General features: G+C 35.1%; 1 protein-coding gene across 1 annotated transcript; it reads right to left on the bottom strand.

Annotated features, from left to right (window-relative positions):
• Positions 1 to 6724: 6724 nt before the first annotated feature.
• LOC147404818 (transcription factor bHLH95-like) lies at positions 6725 to 9363 on the bottom strand. The gene is made up of 3 exons (XM_086440895.1): positions 8933 to 9363; positions 7837 to 8286; positions 6725 to 7159 (listed from the first exon to the last, which is right to left on the bottom strand). Exons 1-3 carry the CDS (start codon positions 9296 to 9298, stop codon positions 7064 to 7066), a joined length of 912 nt encoding a protein of 303 aa, XP_086297021.1. The 5' UTR covers positions 9299 to 9363; the 3' UTR covers positions 6725 to 7063.
• Between the last annotated feature and the right edge of the window lie 8381 nt (positions 9364 to 17744).

A 17744-nucleotide genomic window follows, 5' to 3' on the forward strand; every position in this document is an offset into this window, starting at 1 on the left:
GATCAAGCATAAGTTTATGAATTTTCTCATCTAGCTACATCTTTAAGTCGACCAAATAGGTTTCGTGTCATTGAAAGTATTCCTCTACTTCTTGAAACATGAGTTGATTGTGTATATGCCTCTCTTGGCACGAACGATGCCTGAAAAAAATATTGTTGTTATAGTTGATGAAATCACAAGGTTTTGATGAAGCTAAGCAATCTTCTAATCCGCCTCCTAACAATAGGAATAAAGCTTGATCTTCACTCTTTGCATGCAAATGATGGTTATAAGTCTATAAATTTAAGCCTAGGAAATCAAAAGATAAACAAGTTATCAGGGCAGAACTAAGAGAAAGGGTAGAAAGTTAAAATGAAAAACAAGAAAAGAATATTGACTTTAACGTCACTAGTCAATGGAAAAAAAATGCCTAATCAAACTATTATTGTTTGTCCCCTCTACCTTGTTCATGTCTTTGGGGAGCACAATGGAAAACATCAAAGAATTGGTTTTTCGAGAGTTCGTGAGTGCCTTATGACTATTACAAACTAGGCAAGACTAAGAGAAAGGGTAGAAATATAAAATAAAAAAAAAATCTAAAAGAATGTTGACTTTAACTTCACCAGTCAATGGGAAAAAAATGCCCAATCAAACTATTATTCTTTGTCCCCTCTACCTTGTTCATGTCTTTGGGGAGCATAATCGAAAACATCAAAGAATTGGCTTCTCAAGAGTTCGTGAGTGCCTTGTGACTATTACAAGCTAGGCCTTGTCCTGGTTTGAATGTCAAAATGGAAGGTCTCAAAGTGTTCTCCTCACTCATACTGAGGTTATATAGAAATGGGCCTTAAGATCATCAAAATGGTTAGTGTCCCCCAATGGACGAGCATGCGTAACTTGTACCTCAAGACGATCTTAATTAGGACACTTGTCTTAGATTCACTTCTAAAGAAAGAGAAGGATAAGGATTTACAAGGGATTTCCCTTTTTAGAGTCTTCTCTAAAGACAAGAAAGGGCATCTTCCCCTATGCCAACCCCAATTAGTTGTGCCCCTTTATGGATAAGGGGTTTGGTGTCTCTTCTTGCCCCAAATAGGATGCTCGGGGGCTCATATAATAGGTATTTGCACTATGCTAGAGGTTGAGTGGATCAAGTTGAAAATCGTCGGGATTGATGTTCACTTTGACAACAACAAGGGCAAGATAAGATGGTTGAGTAAAAGTAGGGGTATATGATTTTCAACATTAATGACATGCTGAATAGGACAAGGTTGCTAATCAACAACATGAGGTAGTTGATCTTCAACCCTGATGGTGGGATTAGTAAGAGAGGAAGGCTGGATGTCCACTGCTTGCTTGGTTGGCAGGGCTAGTTGAGTTGGCTGAGCGAGTGGCTATGATCTTTCCTTAACCCGAGCAATAGGCTCGTCTCTTCTATTTTTACTTCTTTTATTTTCCTTTGATAGCCAACAACAATAGTTGTCACATTTTCCAAGTCATAAGTTGAAAGGTGTTAAGAATAGAAGTAGAAAATTAAAAAGAAATGACAAAGGTATTGATTTTTCTTACCTTGGAAAGTATGATAAACCCTAAACCCCTTGTAAACATTAAATGTTCACAATGAACTTCAATACTACATTGTTTGGAGTCGCCACCATTCTTTTTTGAAATGGGTGTGAATGGGCACCCGGATTGATTCTTTTGAAAACCAGTTTTTTCATGGCATTGTAGTGACTCTCATATGTTGGAAAGGACAAAGTCTACCTAAGATCTAGGTAAGGAGGTCCGGTTAGAGGATGGGGAAGGTGTTAGGCACCCCATCCTCTCCACCAAAGGTGGTTACCTTGCTTGGCCATTTTATTTTGTAAAAAAAACTCAAGAAACAAATATTAAAATGCATGAGAATGTATGGTAAGAGTGGTGTGTGCATTAAGTGGAATGTTCCCTTAACAAAGGGTTTTGATTTTTAACATGACATTAGGGGCATTCTATAGAAAAGAATGACCCATGTAGCCACATTAAATTTATGAATATGAATGTAGGTTTGAGCTTTTAGAGAGACTCCATGATGGAGTTCCCTTGAGGCCACAACCATGATGCATGTATGCATGGCTAGAAATTTAGTGTTTCACCCCATCAAGAGGGTGACACATTTCTTCATCATTGCCATGCATAAGTGAGTGTGTGCATTGTGTACAATATGATGCATGAGATTGAGGTGAAAAGGGCTTCAACCCCCATCCTTTCGATCGAACCTTAGTCCAACCTACCAGGGATGGGAGAGGGTATGCATTACATCCTAAGGTTTTCTAAGAATAAAATAAAATGAAAGGTTAGAAGAAGAAGATGCAAGCTTTGAAATAGATAGACTACATGTTAAACCCTACCTTGTCCCTTGATGGTTTTGAATGAACTTGATCTTGAGAGGTGAGCTTAGGAGTTGAGTGAGGTGATTGAAGGTTGAGTGAGTTGAAGTTTAGAATATGAGAGAGTGAGTAGAAATTTGGGTAGAGTTTTAGGTTGAGAGATGGGGGCTTGAGAGCATGAGTTGATCATGGAAAATGAGGGTATTTATAGAGTTTTTGAAGAACTTTTGGGGATAAAGTTGTCCAACCCTAAAAATAAAGAAAATGGACATGAGATTTAGGTTATTTCTTTTTGGATTTTTCATTTGTATAAGGGTAAAGATGACATTTGTGAAGAAACCCTAAAAGCATGCTTTGATCCTTGATTTTTTGGTAAATAGAGGTGAGAGAACAAAAGTACTTTTGGGAGGATGAATAGGAGGATGACATGTGTAAAGGTGGAGTGGTAGGTAAAAAGTAGATCTTGGTTTATTTGTAAATAACTCATAAAGCAAGGGTGGAAGTGTAGTTTTGAAATGGACCAATGGGAAAATAAAAGCACATTTGGGAGGGTGAATAGGAGGATGACATGTGTAAAGGTGAAGTGGTAGGTGAAAAGTTGACTTTAGTTCATTTGTAAATAACAAATAAAGCAAGGGGTGGAAGTATAATTTTGAAATGGACCAATGGGAAGACAAAAGCACATTTGGGAGGGTGAATAGGAGAATGACATGTGTAAAGGTGAAGTGGTAGGTGAAAAGTAGATCTTGGTTCATTTGTAAATAACAAATAAAGCAAGGGTAGAAGTATAATTTTGAAATTGACCAATGGGAGAACTCCATGTATGTACTTGAAGATTCCCACCTTTTGAGGGCATAATGGGAAGTTCTCTCACCTTTATAGATTATTACCAAAGACCAACTAACCTTTTTGGTGTGACTAAACTTTTTGAGAAGGGCATTCTTGAGTTTTCACAAAAGAAAGGTTGACTCTCCAATTAGATGATGCATTGGGTGTTGGAGGCTTATGAGGTATCAACATGTGTCATCTTGTGAAGGGGTGAGAGAATGGACTTGGTGTTGGGCTTGGGTATAGACTTGGTGTTGGGTTTGGATATGGACTTGGGTTTGGGCTTAGGATGGACTTGGTTTTGGGTTAGGGATGTGGACTTGGGTTTGGGTTAGGACATGGACTTAGATTTGGGTTTGGGATATGGATTTGGATTTGGGTTTGGGTGATGGGCATAGGTTTAGGTAGATTAGGGACAAGGTATGGGCATGCGATGATATGAGATGATGCATGTATGCATGAAAATGATGCAAAATAGCAATGTGGGTCCGTCGAAGAACTTGAGTTCTAAATCGAAATTAATTCGAGAAAATTTGGATTTTCCTATGGGTTCGTGCAAATTGGGGTGTCTACACCCCTCTTTTCATTTTTTGGGTTTAAACTCCCAATTTCTTGAGATGATGAAAAGGTTCTTGTGCCACTGCTTGTCCATTGAGTTTGGGAGAATTGTGGGAAAATAGATAATTAAGACCTTAAACCATGTAGAGAGGGAATAGTGGCCAAGATAGGTGGAGTTCACCTTAAAGGTGTAGCGTGAGAAGAGAGATACAAGGGTAATGGTCTGAGCTTTTCTCATCCTTTCTTCCCTCTCCATCAGATGGTAGAAGTCCCCCATCCTTTGTCTTGGGGAATGATTTATTCGATTAAAAACCTCCCTCATAAAAGGGGGATAAAGGAAATTACAAGTTAACATTGAGTTGGCTTGCAATAATAAAGATTTCCCCTTCTATTCGCTTATTAAGGTTATATGCAACCCTAACTTTGATAGAGTACTTCGGAATGGAATACCTAGTCTTAAATTTGTCAAGATTAAGAACCATGGGAATAGAAAGTGAAAGAGTACTTCTTAGAAAGAGGAAGGAAAAGGAATACAAGGAAAGCACATGTATCCTTGTAATGAAGGACATGAAAACTTGAGGAAGAAGAAAATGGTAGACAATCACAATAATGGGGGATAAATATGAGAGGGAAAAAATTTAAGTCCCCAATTTATAAGGAAACTTTAAATGAGAAGGGTTGCGGGGGGGTACATGATCGTTCCCCTTAACCGTTGGATCCCCTTGGTAGACCGTTAAAGAGGTGAAACAAATGCAAGATGAAATGGTGTGATTAGATGGAATGATCTAAGTCGTTGGATCACGTCTTCACTGTCCAAAATATATAGCAGTAGCCACATTAAACTTAGATAGGCATTCAAATGAAAAGTTATTATGATTAGCATCAAAAAGACGCAACCAACTGATAATATTCGACAAAAGTGAAAATGGTTCTTGAGAAGATGACATAAACTTGACCCTTCTTGAGAAAGGTAGTTGTATAGGGAAGAAATCATATGTAATCTTAACCTTTGACTTAGCTTAATTGGGTGAGAACTCAAAAATCGAGCCAAATAAGATTCCAAATTGCCAAACCTCATGGCACCTCATATTTAAATAATATTTGTTCCATCATTTGATAGAGTAGTACTGTGTAGCAATTCTAATCAGTCTTGAAGATTGAACGGAGTTTGACCATAAGATGAGTTCTTCCCTTTTACGAGCAGAGAAAGGGGAGAGAATCCAAGAAATATACTGTTGATTATCTTCATCAGTCAAGTCTGTTCTAACTGAGCAACCTTCTTGATTGAGGACTCTTTCCATCAACTAGCTCCTAGATTGGGGGGAAGAGTATCACCACACCCCCTTATAATAGTTGGAAAATTATGACTTTACAATTGAAAAAAATTTAATAAAGGGAGAAAATAACTTCTAGGCTCCAATTTGATTCAATCTCTTTTAGACAAATATTTTCTCTTACTGGTTAGAACCACAGTATACAAGGGATCAAAGAACAAATGCCTTCAAGGTACAAAGAAATCTACACTCAAGTTTCTAAATCGGATTATGTACGTTCTGATTTAATCTAGAACACTTGGGAATAATTAAAAACTAAGGATGCCAAGTTCTTAAACTTAGAAAAATGATAATATAGAAATTTTCAGTGAAGAAATCTGATTTTTTTATTAGCTTTTTATAGCCATTTTTGTGTATGTTGACCAAGAGACATGATTTAATGTCTCTTGGTTTAATAGTCGTTGGATTGTGTCTGATCTCATATCTAACGATACAAATCGCATCCTATCGAAGGTATGTGTCTCATGCCTTTTAATCAACACTCTATTAGTTGAATCTGCATGATCTAATGGCTCTGATCATGTCCAATCAGTTGCACTTGATCTAATAGATTCGATCGTCCCTGATCGGATACCAATCATAAATCAACACACCTGATCGATTCTGATCAGGTACTAACTTGATCCAACACACCAAATTGTTCTCGATCTGGTATCATTTTGATCCATCATATTTGATCGATTCCCGATTGGATACTAACGTGATCGTATGGTGCAGATCGCACCTAATCCATTACAAGTGATGGATCAACCACAACCGTTGGATGGTTTTGTATCCCGAAACTTTAAGGCTCCCCAACTCCTTGGGATGATGCTTACATGTGAAATGCAAAGTGCCCTCAAAGTGCCCAATGCGTCTTAAATGCTCAATCGCCCTTTTGCATGACTCACGTGTGTGTGCGTATGTATTCCACCTTGAAACACCAGATCAAACTCTTAAAAGTACGACACAAATACAACTAACTATATTGACTACTACTTATAAAATACACCACTTTCTCACTTGTGAGCAATGTGGGACTAAACCTTATACACACAAAAATCCACAAAATCTAATTTAAGAAAAATCAAAAAATTAAACCACAAAAATATGTATTTTATTTTGAAAATATTCAACAATAATTAAGGGGAGAATAATCTCAAATCCCCTTAGTTCAAGGAAGGGTGGTGTGAAAAGAAACAATTAAGGAAAGGGAAACTCCTATAAGAGGGGGAGGGCCATTAGAGAAAGTTCTTTTTTGACTATGGAAGAGTGTCCATAGCATACTGGCATACTCCATTAAAGTACTAACTTGGGTTTTGGAGAACTTTTGACAGGTACCATTCTGGCCCTAGTTATAGAGAAGATGATCTCCCCATTGGAGTTGTTCAAAGGTGTTAAGAGTCTACTCAAAAAAAGACCACACTTTCCATGGTTTGAGTTTTAGAAAGGCAAAAAGATTCAGCTAGAGAAACAAAGAAACACATTAGATTCTTGAGAAGCATCAAAAGTACCCATGGCTGGTAATACTGCATCTACACCTTCAAATTGACGGTGCCTCTAAAACTACCTTAAAGTAGGAGAAAAACTTGTCTATATTAGTATAATAGATTAGCAATAATACTTTCATGAAACCCAACAAAAAAATGTATGTGGTGGTGGCCACTGATGTAATTGGTATGTACATTAAAATTTCATCTCCCAGCTCTCAAATATTGTAGAATTTGTAGTAAAAACCCATATCTAGAGGAAGAACATATTCTACCTCAAGAAACCAGGCCGATGCATAGCCCACAGTTACATCATCAAACCAATACATTTTATGGTCCATAGAACCCAAAGAAGGAAAACTACTTCATACTATGAGGAGAATACTCACAAACCATTTCATCCATGAACAAGGAGATTCTACCCATCCTTTAAAAATAGTGACAGCCAATCTCTTCTCTCACTGCACTCATTGGAAGGAATCTTAGTTACTCTTGAGAAAGCCCTTCTTCTGTTGATGTCATGGTTTAATCAAGTAGATATCCAAAAGATCATCTCTCCAACTGCCAACTTATATATTTCTTCCACTGGTAATGCCTCCTGGAATTGATCAGAAGCCCCATTTGCCTGTTCAAAGCACCCCATGGTAGAAACTGAGAAGCATTTACCATTAAATGAATTGAAACACTAATCTAAGTGTTAAGAGATTTGTTAGATTTCAATTGAGTCTGCAGCTTAGGTTGAGGTACTACAATGAACAACTATAGTTTGCAAGTTTGAATCCAGCTTACACACCAAAAATAACTCGCATTTTAATAACAATAACTACAGGCACAAGATTGCTCAATTATTAGTTCTTGCAGTCTTTCCATGCTAACATGAAAATTTGATAGAAAGATGGATGCAATAATGTTCAATAATACTAAGGAATTAGTTAGAAAACCTAATGGAACTAAAAATTTATTGATACTCTCTTTTGAATATAATGAACCCGATGTGTTTATATAGGAAATAATAGAGATCAATACTAAAAAATAACACACTGGAAAATATAAGAAAGATCTAATTTAATGAGGGTATCAAATCTTCATGAGAGCGTGTCTTGGTCTACGCGGTGTACCCCACCGTACACAAGTACCATACATCATAATCTAATACTCTATTACCCTCCTCATACTTATAATGATCAATGAAAATAATGATTTTATTGAAACTAATACTTGATAATCTAATACTCTATTAAAACCTATCCCATGTAATCTAATTTAGAAAGATTTAACAATATGAACAAGTGAGACACTTACATGGGCATGGATCGTGTACATGCTCCTCGAGTAATTCGAGGAAATCTGAGCAGTTACCACTTCAAGTTTGTGCTTCTCAAGCACATAGAAGACAGTGGACAAGAGTCCTGGCTTCCTTGGGGCACAAACACTAATTTGAGCATCGTGACCGCACACACTCAAGACAACATTTGGCGAAGACCATGTTTGGAAGCAAGCAGGAAAGCTAGGAACAGAAAGAGATTGATTTGAGTTTGTGGTCATAGCCAAATTCCTTGAAGATACCTGATCTGCTATATATGCCTCTCTCGAGTTAATCGTTGCAATTGTTGGCGCCACTAGCGATGGCTCATAGTCAATTGTGGTTGCTCCTCGGAGCATTTCTAGCTTTTGTTTCTGTAGTTTCTGAAGTGAATGTTGGAGGTTTTTTATGTAATTTACCGCTTCATCGACGATGGTGGATTTATCGGCCTATTTCAAGATTTTCAAACCTTGAATCAGATTCAAATAAGAAATTAATTTAGATATAAACAAAAAAGACAATTTATGCATACTTTTATCAATCATGATGGCAAGTGCAGTGCCAAATAGTCCAAAACTCTTATAAGTTATGAATCTAATTGAGTTAGACTGTGTAGAATATTTTTCTTCTAGACTAGGGATCAAATCTACAACTTCGACGACCTAAAATGCAGACGAAGTAGTGGATTGAGCAGTGATTTCAAATGAAGATGCAATAAAGATAATCTGAAAATTTTCTGTTTTTCTTGAAAAAAGAGAAACATTTCCTTTGAAAACCACTCCTTGTTGAGAATCCCTTCTGAACCCTAATGGTTTCTCAATTAAAATTTGAAACTGCTCCTCTACTTGGTAGCTGGGCCACCAAAGGAGGAAAAATAAGAAAGATTGATTGGTGAATCTTCTGATGAAAATAAAAACAAGGAAGATACCTGAAATTCTGTGTGTTACATCAGAAGATTCTCCTCATAAGTATTTTAAAATTTTCAAAAAGAAAACAAAGGAAGAGGACAGCCCTGATCTTCACACAGACAGAAAGAGAGAGAGAGAGAGTTGTGTTCAATCTCATCAAAATATACATATCTATATATGTTTTTACCTTTGCTGGGAGATGAGGAAGTAAAGCATGAAGATTAGAAAACATGTTCCTCATCTTCTTTCTCCTCTCTCTCTCAGTCCATATGTGTATCTCATGATCCGATTCACCACCTCCATCACCACCTTTACATTCAGTCCACTCCCCACCACCACCACCACTCTGTCCAATCTTTGGACCACTATTCCGGCTTCGTTTCTGACTCGCCAACGTTGTGGGTGTCGGTGTTGGAGTTGGGCTATTGGAGCTTGAACCTGGGGTTTTTTTGCCCATTTTTTCTTGACTAGCACCAGAATTATCTGAATTGGAAAAAACCCATGATGGGTTTTCCCATAATAAGCTACCATGGCCTCCTATATCTTCAGTCATGGTGAGAGAGAGAGAGAGAGAGAAGGGTGTGAAGGGGGGTTAAGAAGAAAAGAAGGGGGTTTGAGGCGTTTAAAAAGGTGGCAATGTTTAGGTGTAAGAGATGATTCGTCTGCCAGAAAGAGCCCAAAATACAATCATAAGACAATGCCGTTATCGGCTTCGAAACAAAAAACGGATAGCTATGCGCGTGCTTCATAGAATTCTCCACGCGGGTCCCGGTCTAGTAACCTTTCCTTAACGACACTCTTCTTTTCCAAAATTACGAAAATGACACTTCCCTCTTAAAAATAGTTTTACTACGGGATAAACTCAATTAGTGTAGTGAAGGAAAATGACTTCGTTGGACACTTTGTTCAACACTGTGCTGATGTGGCAGTGCATAGAGCATCGTAGATTTTTTTTACTTGTATCTCAAGAAAAGAAATCTATAATCATTTGTGCACTAACGTGAGTTGAATGCGGTGTCCTACAAAATTAATGTACTCATTTAGTGAAAATTCAATATTTGTAGTGAAAACTCATTCTTGCTGTAGAATGAGTTTTACTCATGGTGTCAACCCTCGTCTTTTCATTTGGGCCATCTTGCATATTTCATACACAAGGTTTGGATTCATTTTATCAGTGGTGAGAGAAGATTTTCATTACATCTTAAGGTTTCCTAAGAAAGAAAAATAAATAGTGTGCTATTGTAACAAAAAACTCTAATTTCTTTTTAAAAAGTTTTGTAAAACATGCTTTGTACCTCTAACGATTAAAGTAATAAAAATACTCAGATTTTTACAAAAACGCGTTTTTACATTTTAAACAAGTTTTTTCAGAAGAAATAAAAATAATAAGAAATTGTTTTTTTCAATATCTTGCTGGTATGGATTTTAATTTCTTTTCAATAGCATGTTATTTTACTTTAAATATATACATTGGTGGTTAGATTTGTTTTCATCATAAAATATATATTTAATAAAACACAATTGTAGGCCCCACCTTTACTATCGTTATGGGGATAAATGTCTCATCCAACCTTTATGTGGGGTCCACATTAATCTCTTTAGTGCATTTCCTCTTTACCCCCCCCCCCCCCCCTCCTTTAACTTTATTTTCTTTCCTCTCTTCCCCACTCCATTTTTTTTTCAATAGAATTCCTCCAATTTTACTACCTTATCACTTTTCACCTAACTTTACTATATTTCCTCTTTTACCAATGTAACCCTCTTAATAATACTTCTCTAACTTTATTAGTTTTCCTATTTGATCCCTTTAACCTAAAATTTTATTAATAATACCCCTCCAACTTTTTTTTTTCATTTTTACCCTTTAGTACAATTATCTATGGAAACATGTTATCACGATTGGGAAATGAAGGAGGTTGGTAGGTTATTCCTTGGGACTTCATCCTACATTTCTTATATGGACGGAAAAGCTAAGAGAGTGTGGAAGAAAATCAAAGAGGGGAGGTTCTCGGTGAAGTTCTTCTATCATTCATTGTATTTTGATAAAGGTCATTTTTTCCCCCACGTTGATATTTGGGGACCAAAAGTGCCAATGAAGGTTGCCTTCTTTACTTGGACCGCAACGTTAGGAAGAATTCAGATGATAGATATCTTGATGTGGAGAGGTATATATGTGTGAGGTGAATTGTTGTTTGTTGTACTTGAGAAATGAGGAATCTTCGAGTCATCTTCTTCTTCATTATAGCTTTACGTCTGAGATTTGGGCTCACTTTTTTATTTTGTTCAGAGTGACAACTTCCATGCCTAGAACATTTAAGGGCCTTTGTAGACACCCCATGTTGTCTAGGCCAAACTCGATAACACTAAAAATCTTTCTAACATGGGCTTAACCCAAGGTATTTTTTTCATAAAGGCTTAAAAGCTCATTCTCTGATAAGCCAAAAGGATATTTGATTGAGGATTTCAAGCAGATCATGGGTAACTTAAGGACCTGGCCATTTTTGGCCTAGTCCTTGCCTCACCCATCATCTTATGTAAATTTTGCATAGTCTGAAGCTCACCCAAAAACCTTTGTAAAGTTGCTCAGTCTACTCCTCACTCAAGGACCATTCAATTAGGCAGTTTCAAGTCCATGTGTGCTCGAGATTAGCTTAAAGAAATGACTCTTTAAACCCCTCCTAAGTACCATATTCCTCGAGAAAATCCTCCACTTACCACAATGTCCATGCATTAACCCTTTCATAACTTTCCCCCTAAAGTTTTATAGTAATTCACTCATTCTTTCAATCTTGACCTAAAGCCCTTCTTGGTCCCCATAAGAGTTGAATTACCTCCCTAACCTCATTTTGTTAAGACTAAATTCTAGTGATTACTTTTGTGCCCATTAACTTTTTCCTCAATCTAAGAGACTTCCATGCCTTTCTTTGTAAATTGACCATGTTCTATGGACCTAAGACTGATTTAGCATTGGAAAATTTGAAAGTCGTGAATGATCATTTCAAATCTGTGGACAAATCATTGCAGGCACACCAATGGCAAAACTGACAATAATGAAATACGGTGGGAACAAAAGAGTTCAACAACACATTATGAATATAACTGATAAAATAGCTAAGCTGAAGGAATTGGGGATGAGTGTCGATGAGTTCTTTCTCGTGCAGTTTATTCTCAACTCATTTCCCTCCTAGTTTGGTACATTCAAGATCTACAATAACACTAATAAGGACAAATGGAGCTAAAATGAGGAAAAAATAGAAAATGGAAGAGGTTTCCACCAAAGAAACTTAGGTTTGAGTCCGATAATCATGCACATAGAAAGGATCCGAATGATGTCAAATGTTACTTTTGTAACAGAAATAGACATTTAACGAAGAACTATATCAAACGCAAGGTTGGTTCAAGAAGAAAGGTAAGGAATTTACTTATTATATTTCAAATCTAATTTGACTGAAGTACTTTCTAATACTTGGGGATTTGACTCTAGAGTTACAAATTCAATGCAAGAATTCTTTTCAAGTAAGAAACCAATACGATATGAGAGGATCATCTATATGGGGAACCGACTTGGAATGAAAGTGGTAGCAATTGGGAGATGTCGCTTAGTACTAGAGACCTATCATTAGATGGATCTTCCCATTTGTGTCCCTTTTATTTCTAGAAATTTAATTTTGTTGTTTAGGTTAGATAAAGTTGGTTATTTGGCTTCTTTGGGACATGAGATTTTAAAGTTATATAAAGATTCTATTTTAGTTGGTTGTGGAATTTTGTTTGATGATTTATACAAAATGAATTTGAATCTTGATTTTGCCCAATCCCTTGTTGCTTTGCATTCTAATGTTTGTTTAAAACATGACTTAATTAAAGATAATTCCTCGACCTTGTGACATAGGAGAAAAATAATAGAGAGACTAATGAAAAATGGGATTTTAGGTCACCTAGACTTCACAGATTTCTCAGTTTGTATGGATTTCATTAAAGAAAAGCAAATCAAGCAAACAAAGAAAGGCGCCACAAGGAGTACAGAACTCCTTGAGATAATCAACATAGATATTTGTGAACATTTTACAATCTCTTATTATAGTGGACGAAGGTATTTTATCTAATACATTGATGACTTCTCACGGTATAATTACATTTATCTAATTCATGAGAAATCTTAATGAATTGGCATTTTTGAAGTATCTATTACTGAGGTGGAAAGACAACTAGATAGGAAATTCAAAATAGTGAGATAAAATAGAGGTAGTGAATATTATGGTAGGTACGATGAATCGAGTCAGCATCCTAGTCTATTCGCCAAGTTTTTAGAAAAACAGGGTATTCATATACAATATACGATGTTAGGTACAACACAGCAAAATGGAGTTGCTAAAAGATGTAATCATACTATTTTAGATATGGTTAGGAGCATGCTAAGTGATTCATCTATACCCGGATCATTGAGGGATGAAACATTAAAAAGCACAATGTGTATACTAAACATGATTCTAAATAAAGCAATTCTCAAAACTCCTTTCAAGAGTGGATTGGAAGAAAACTAAGTTTTGGGCATTTATATGTTTGGGGTTGCCTTACAAAAGCAAGGATTTATAATCCATAAGAAAATAAATTAAATCCAAGAACTATCTCTGGATATTTCATTGGATATCCTCAAAAATATTATATTTTTAGAAAATAGCAAGATTAGTAAAAGGGTTGAACCAAGAAATATAGATCTCAAGGAAATACAAGTGGATATCCCTACACATATTCCTTATAGAGAACCTGTTGTCTCACAGGTTTCCCAATAACCTGATAAAGGGGAACAACAAATAAATGATAATGATTCACCATTTCAAGAGAAAATCATTATAGAAGAAAATACAAATTCAAAACAACCGATAGTTCTGAGGAGATCTTAAAGGTCAAAAAGACTTGCCATTTCAAATGATTATGTAGTCTTTCAAAAGAATCTAATCTCATTTTCACAAGCCATGAAAATTAATGATTATGATAAATGGTTAGAAATCATGAAAGAAGGATTAAAATCACTAGAACACAATGATGTTTGAGATCTCATCAAATTATCCAAGAAATGTAAAAAAAAGCCGAATGTAAATGAGTATTCAAGACCAAATGCAATGCAAAAGATAATATCGAACAATTAAAACTAGATAAGTGGCTAAAAGTTTAATTACAAAAGAAGTCATTGATAATAAAGAGATTTTTTTTCAATTTTTAAGAAAGATTCTCTCAGAATCATCATGGCACTAATAACTCATTTTGATTTAGAGCTACATCAAATGGAAGTGAAAACCACTTTTCTAAATTGAGATTTAGATAAAGAGATTTTTACTAAACAACCTAAAGGATTCTCAAAAAAGAAAGAGAACATTTATCTTGCAAATTAAAGAAGTTGATCTACGGACTTAAACAAGCCTCCAGACGATGGTGCATGAAGTTTAACAATACCATTACGTCATTTGGATTCAAAAAAATATTATTGACCAATGCATTTATCTAAAGATCAATGGGAGAAATTTTATTATATTAGTTTTATAAGTAAATGACATTTTGCTAGTAAGTATTGATCTTGGTTTTTACTGCACAAAACTAAGAAATATCTTACCAAGAATTTTAAGATGGTCGATATGGATGAGGTAAACTATGTCATTGGCATTGAAATCTTCATAGATAGATCTCAAGGATTATTATGATTGTCTCAGAAATGATACATTGACCGAATCATAGAAAGATTTAGTATGTCAAATTACTTTGTAAATGATGCATTCATCGTGAATGGAAACAAGTTCAATCTCAATCAATGTCTTAAGAACAACTTGAAAGATGAACAAATAAATGATATTTCATATGCGTTAGTTGTAGACAGCCTAATTTACGCTCAGGCTTGTACCATACCAGATATCAGTTTTTTAGTAAAAATGTTGGGTAGATATCAGAGTAACCCAGGTATCGATCATTGGAAGGTTGCAAAGAAGGTTACAAGGTATCTTCAGGGAACAAAGAACTAAATGCTCACATATAGAAAATTAGTTCACTTAGAAGTTACTGAATATTCACACTCAAACTTTCCAAGATGCCCAGATAGTAGAAAATCCACTTCAAGTTTTTTTTTTCTACTGACCGATGGGGCAATATCATGGAAGAATATAAAGTAGTACGTAATAGCTTCATCTATAATGGAAGTTGAGTTCGTGGTGTGCTTTGAGGCCACAAGTTATGTTTTATGGTTGCAGAATATTATCTCAGCACTTGGTATTATCAACTCTATTGTTAGACCGCTAAAAATATAGTGTGATAATATCGCAGCAATTTTCTTCTTTAAGAATGATAAGTATTCAAATAGTGTAAAACACATAGAAGTGAGATACTTGGTGGTTAGAAAGAGTCTAGAAACAGTTAGTGTCTATTGGAAACATTGATACCACATCAATGATTGTAGATCCAATGACAAAGGGGTTATCCCTTAAGACTTATAAGGAACATGTTATTAGGTAGGTCTTTTATAGTAAACTATGATTGTAATGGATCATATTATTTAGTATTTCTGTAATAGACCTTATCAATTCGCAATATAAAGTTGTTTCTATTTTTCTTATTTCAGTTAAAATTTATGCATATGATGGTTGAATGAATTTTTATTATAGGAATTTCTTGACAAGACAAATTACAGGGCAAATATATTTTGGCAAAAGGCGAAAGTGTAATTAATTTCCCAATTAAGAATTGTACTAGGGAAAGTTTTCAATGGTCTAATACATAGAAGGGAGTAGGACATATAATTGTCATGATTCACATTGTTGACTTAACCAAACTACAATGTTATTGTGATTCTATCTCAATTAAAATTATTGATAACTTTTAAACCATGTACACGTATCAAGTTTTGTCAAAGGAGAAAATCCAATGAAAAAATGATTTTCAAAATAAAAGTTTTATCTAAAATTACCCTAATCAACTTAATAGGTCAAGTGGGAGAATGTTAACTCACATTTCTTGGTAGCCAATTTAGTTGTATGGGCTTTTAGTATTTAATGAGATGGGTTTCCTCATAAGGAAATAAATCAATAGCATATGAAATTTCAATTGAGAGTTTCTAATTTTTGGAAAACCTCTCTTATAGAAGGATTAGAATCCTTTGATGGGTTGGTTTCTAATCTTGAAGGGGATTAGGCCATCTACTATCTATCAAAAAAAGATTGGATCAGCTCCCCTATATTTATGTGATTTTCATAAAATTAAATCAAGAAACTCACACAGTTTTACAAGACCAAGTCGTGGCAATGCAAAAGGTAATTGAAGATTGCAATTCCATCAAGACCACGATCCAATAAAGAAAGATTAAGGAGGAGAAGGTGAGCCTAGAGATCAAAGATTACAAACAAAAAGGAATTTAATAAAAGAAGTGTAGAGATGAATGACAGTCGCGACAAATACAGGTAAGTACTTATAACGTTGAGATCATTCTTAAATATTATTTATTAATCCATGTTGATCCTAAAACATTTGATATAGGGTATGATTTGTTATTCCACATCTTGATCTATATGCAAATCTACTTATGGATATGTAGGCACATATATGAATGTTTGTATTGAAATTAATATTGCTTATAATATTTTCTTTGAAATGAAGCTAAGATGACAAGTCATGGTTAATTTTCCATGATTTCTCACTTTTGGGCCTTGCGCTTTGAAGATGGCCGTATCAAAGAGATAATTGATTCTAGAGAGTTTTCATTGTTAGATGATGTTTATTGTATCGCTCATGAATTGAATCTAATCCTTGCAAAGGATTTGATTTCGCAAGGATTAGATTTCAGATTATCCAAGATTGTAATCCTTCATTTTCTCTTAATATAATGGGTAGGGCCCCCTAAGTCCCTGCTTGTCAACGAAAAAAGAGAGGATGTGCCTATAAGATCAATGATAAAAAATAGTTTTAGCAATAATATCATATTAGCAGATAACTCACAATGTGAGATTCTCATATTGATAATCACGATTTTCTAAAATCAAGGAAAGATATATGGACTCATCAGTAACGAAAACAAATAAGAAAAAAAAATTAAATGAAATAGAGAGAATTTATATAAGAGAATGTGAAATATTCCTTTAATTTTAATGTGATTTATGGTAAATAATACCAATGGATCTTACTTAGTTATCATAGTCTCATTAGCGATTGGATTGATTATATTGGAAATCTTGAGATGTGAATTAAGAGAAAAATCTTCCCAATAGGTAATAGAGTAATTGTGTGAATGCAAATCATTATTATAATAATGAAAATCATTATTTCAGTTCTTGTTTTTATACATAATTTATTTGTAAAAAAAAAATTGAGAAAACAAAATTTCTTTTAGAATAATTAATTTACTGTTAGGGCGTGTTTGATTGCATAGTGAATCCTTTGTCAAAGAAAATCCTTATTTTTAAATGTTTGACAGCAAAATAAAATAAAAAAGGCCGAGAGAAAGATTTTCCTGGTGTATAGGATTTGGCTGTCACAAGATGAAAATCTTTTCTTACCTTCCCCCTTTAGTCAAAACATAGACGCAGTTAAAAAAGGAGTGGCAGTTTAGTAAATTTAAACGAAGAGAGGGGTATCAAGCAGCTTTAATGCAGATTAAAGAAGCGTAGACGCGTCATGCACCACAGCATAACAAGGTATGATTTGGCCGTTATTTATCAAGAAATCTGGCACTGAAACTGTGGCTTCGCCCCTCCTTTTTTAAACTGTGGCTTCGCTCCTCCTTTTTTAAATTCCTTCTGTTTTTGTTTTTTATTATTAGTTTCTCCAAACACTTAAGCAATCTAACTACGATGGAGGAAATAGGTCCGGCTGCAAAAGCAAAGTCTGCCACGTTTACCTGGATAATCATCATCACATATTACTTGGGCTGTTTGGACCGGGAAGAATGGGAGTTATTTTTGGTGTTCAAACTGATGTTATGGCATTGGGAGCAGTGATTTCAAAATGGAAAATGCTCGATTCAC

This window comes from Akebia trifoliata, chromosome 4 (genome assembly GCF_017979445.1).
Source record: "Akebia trifoliata isolate Shusen 1 chromosome 4, ASM1797944v1, whole genome shotgun sequence".
In the NCBI taxonomy this organism is placed as follows: domain Eukaryota; kingdom Viridiplantae; phylum Streptophyta; class Magnoliopsida; order Ranunculales; family Lardizabalaceae; genus Akebia; species Akebia trifoliata.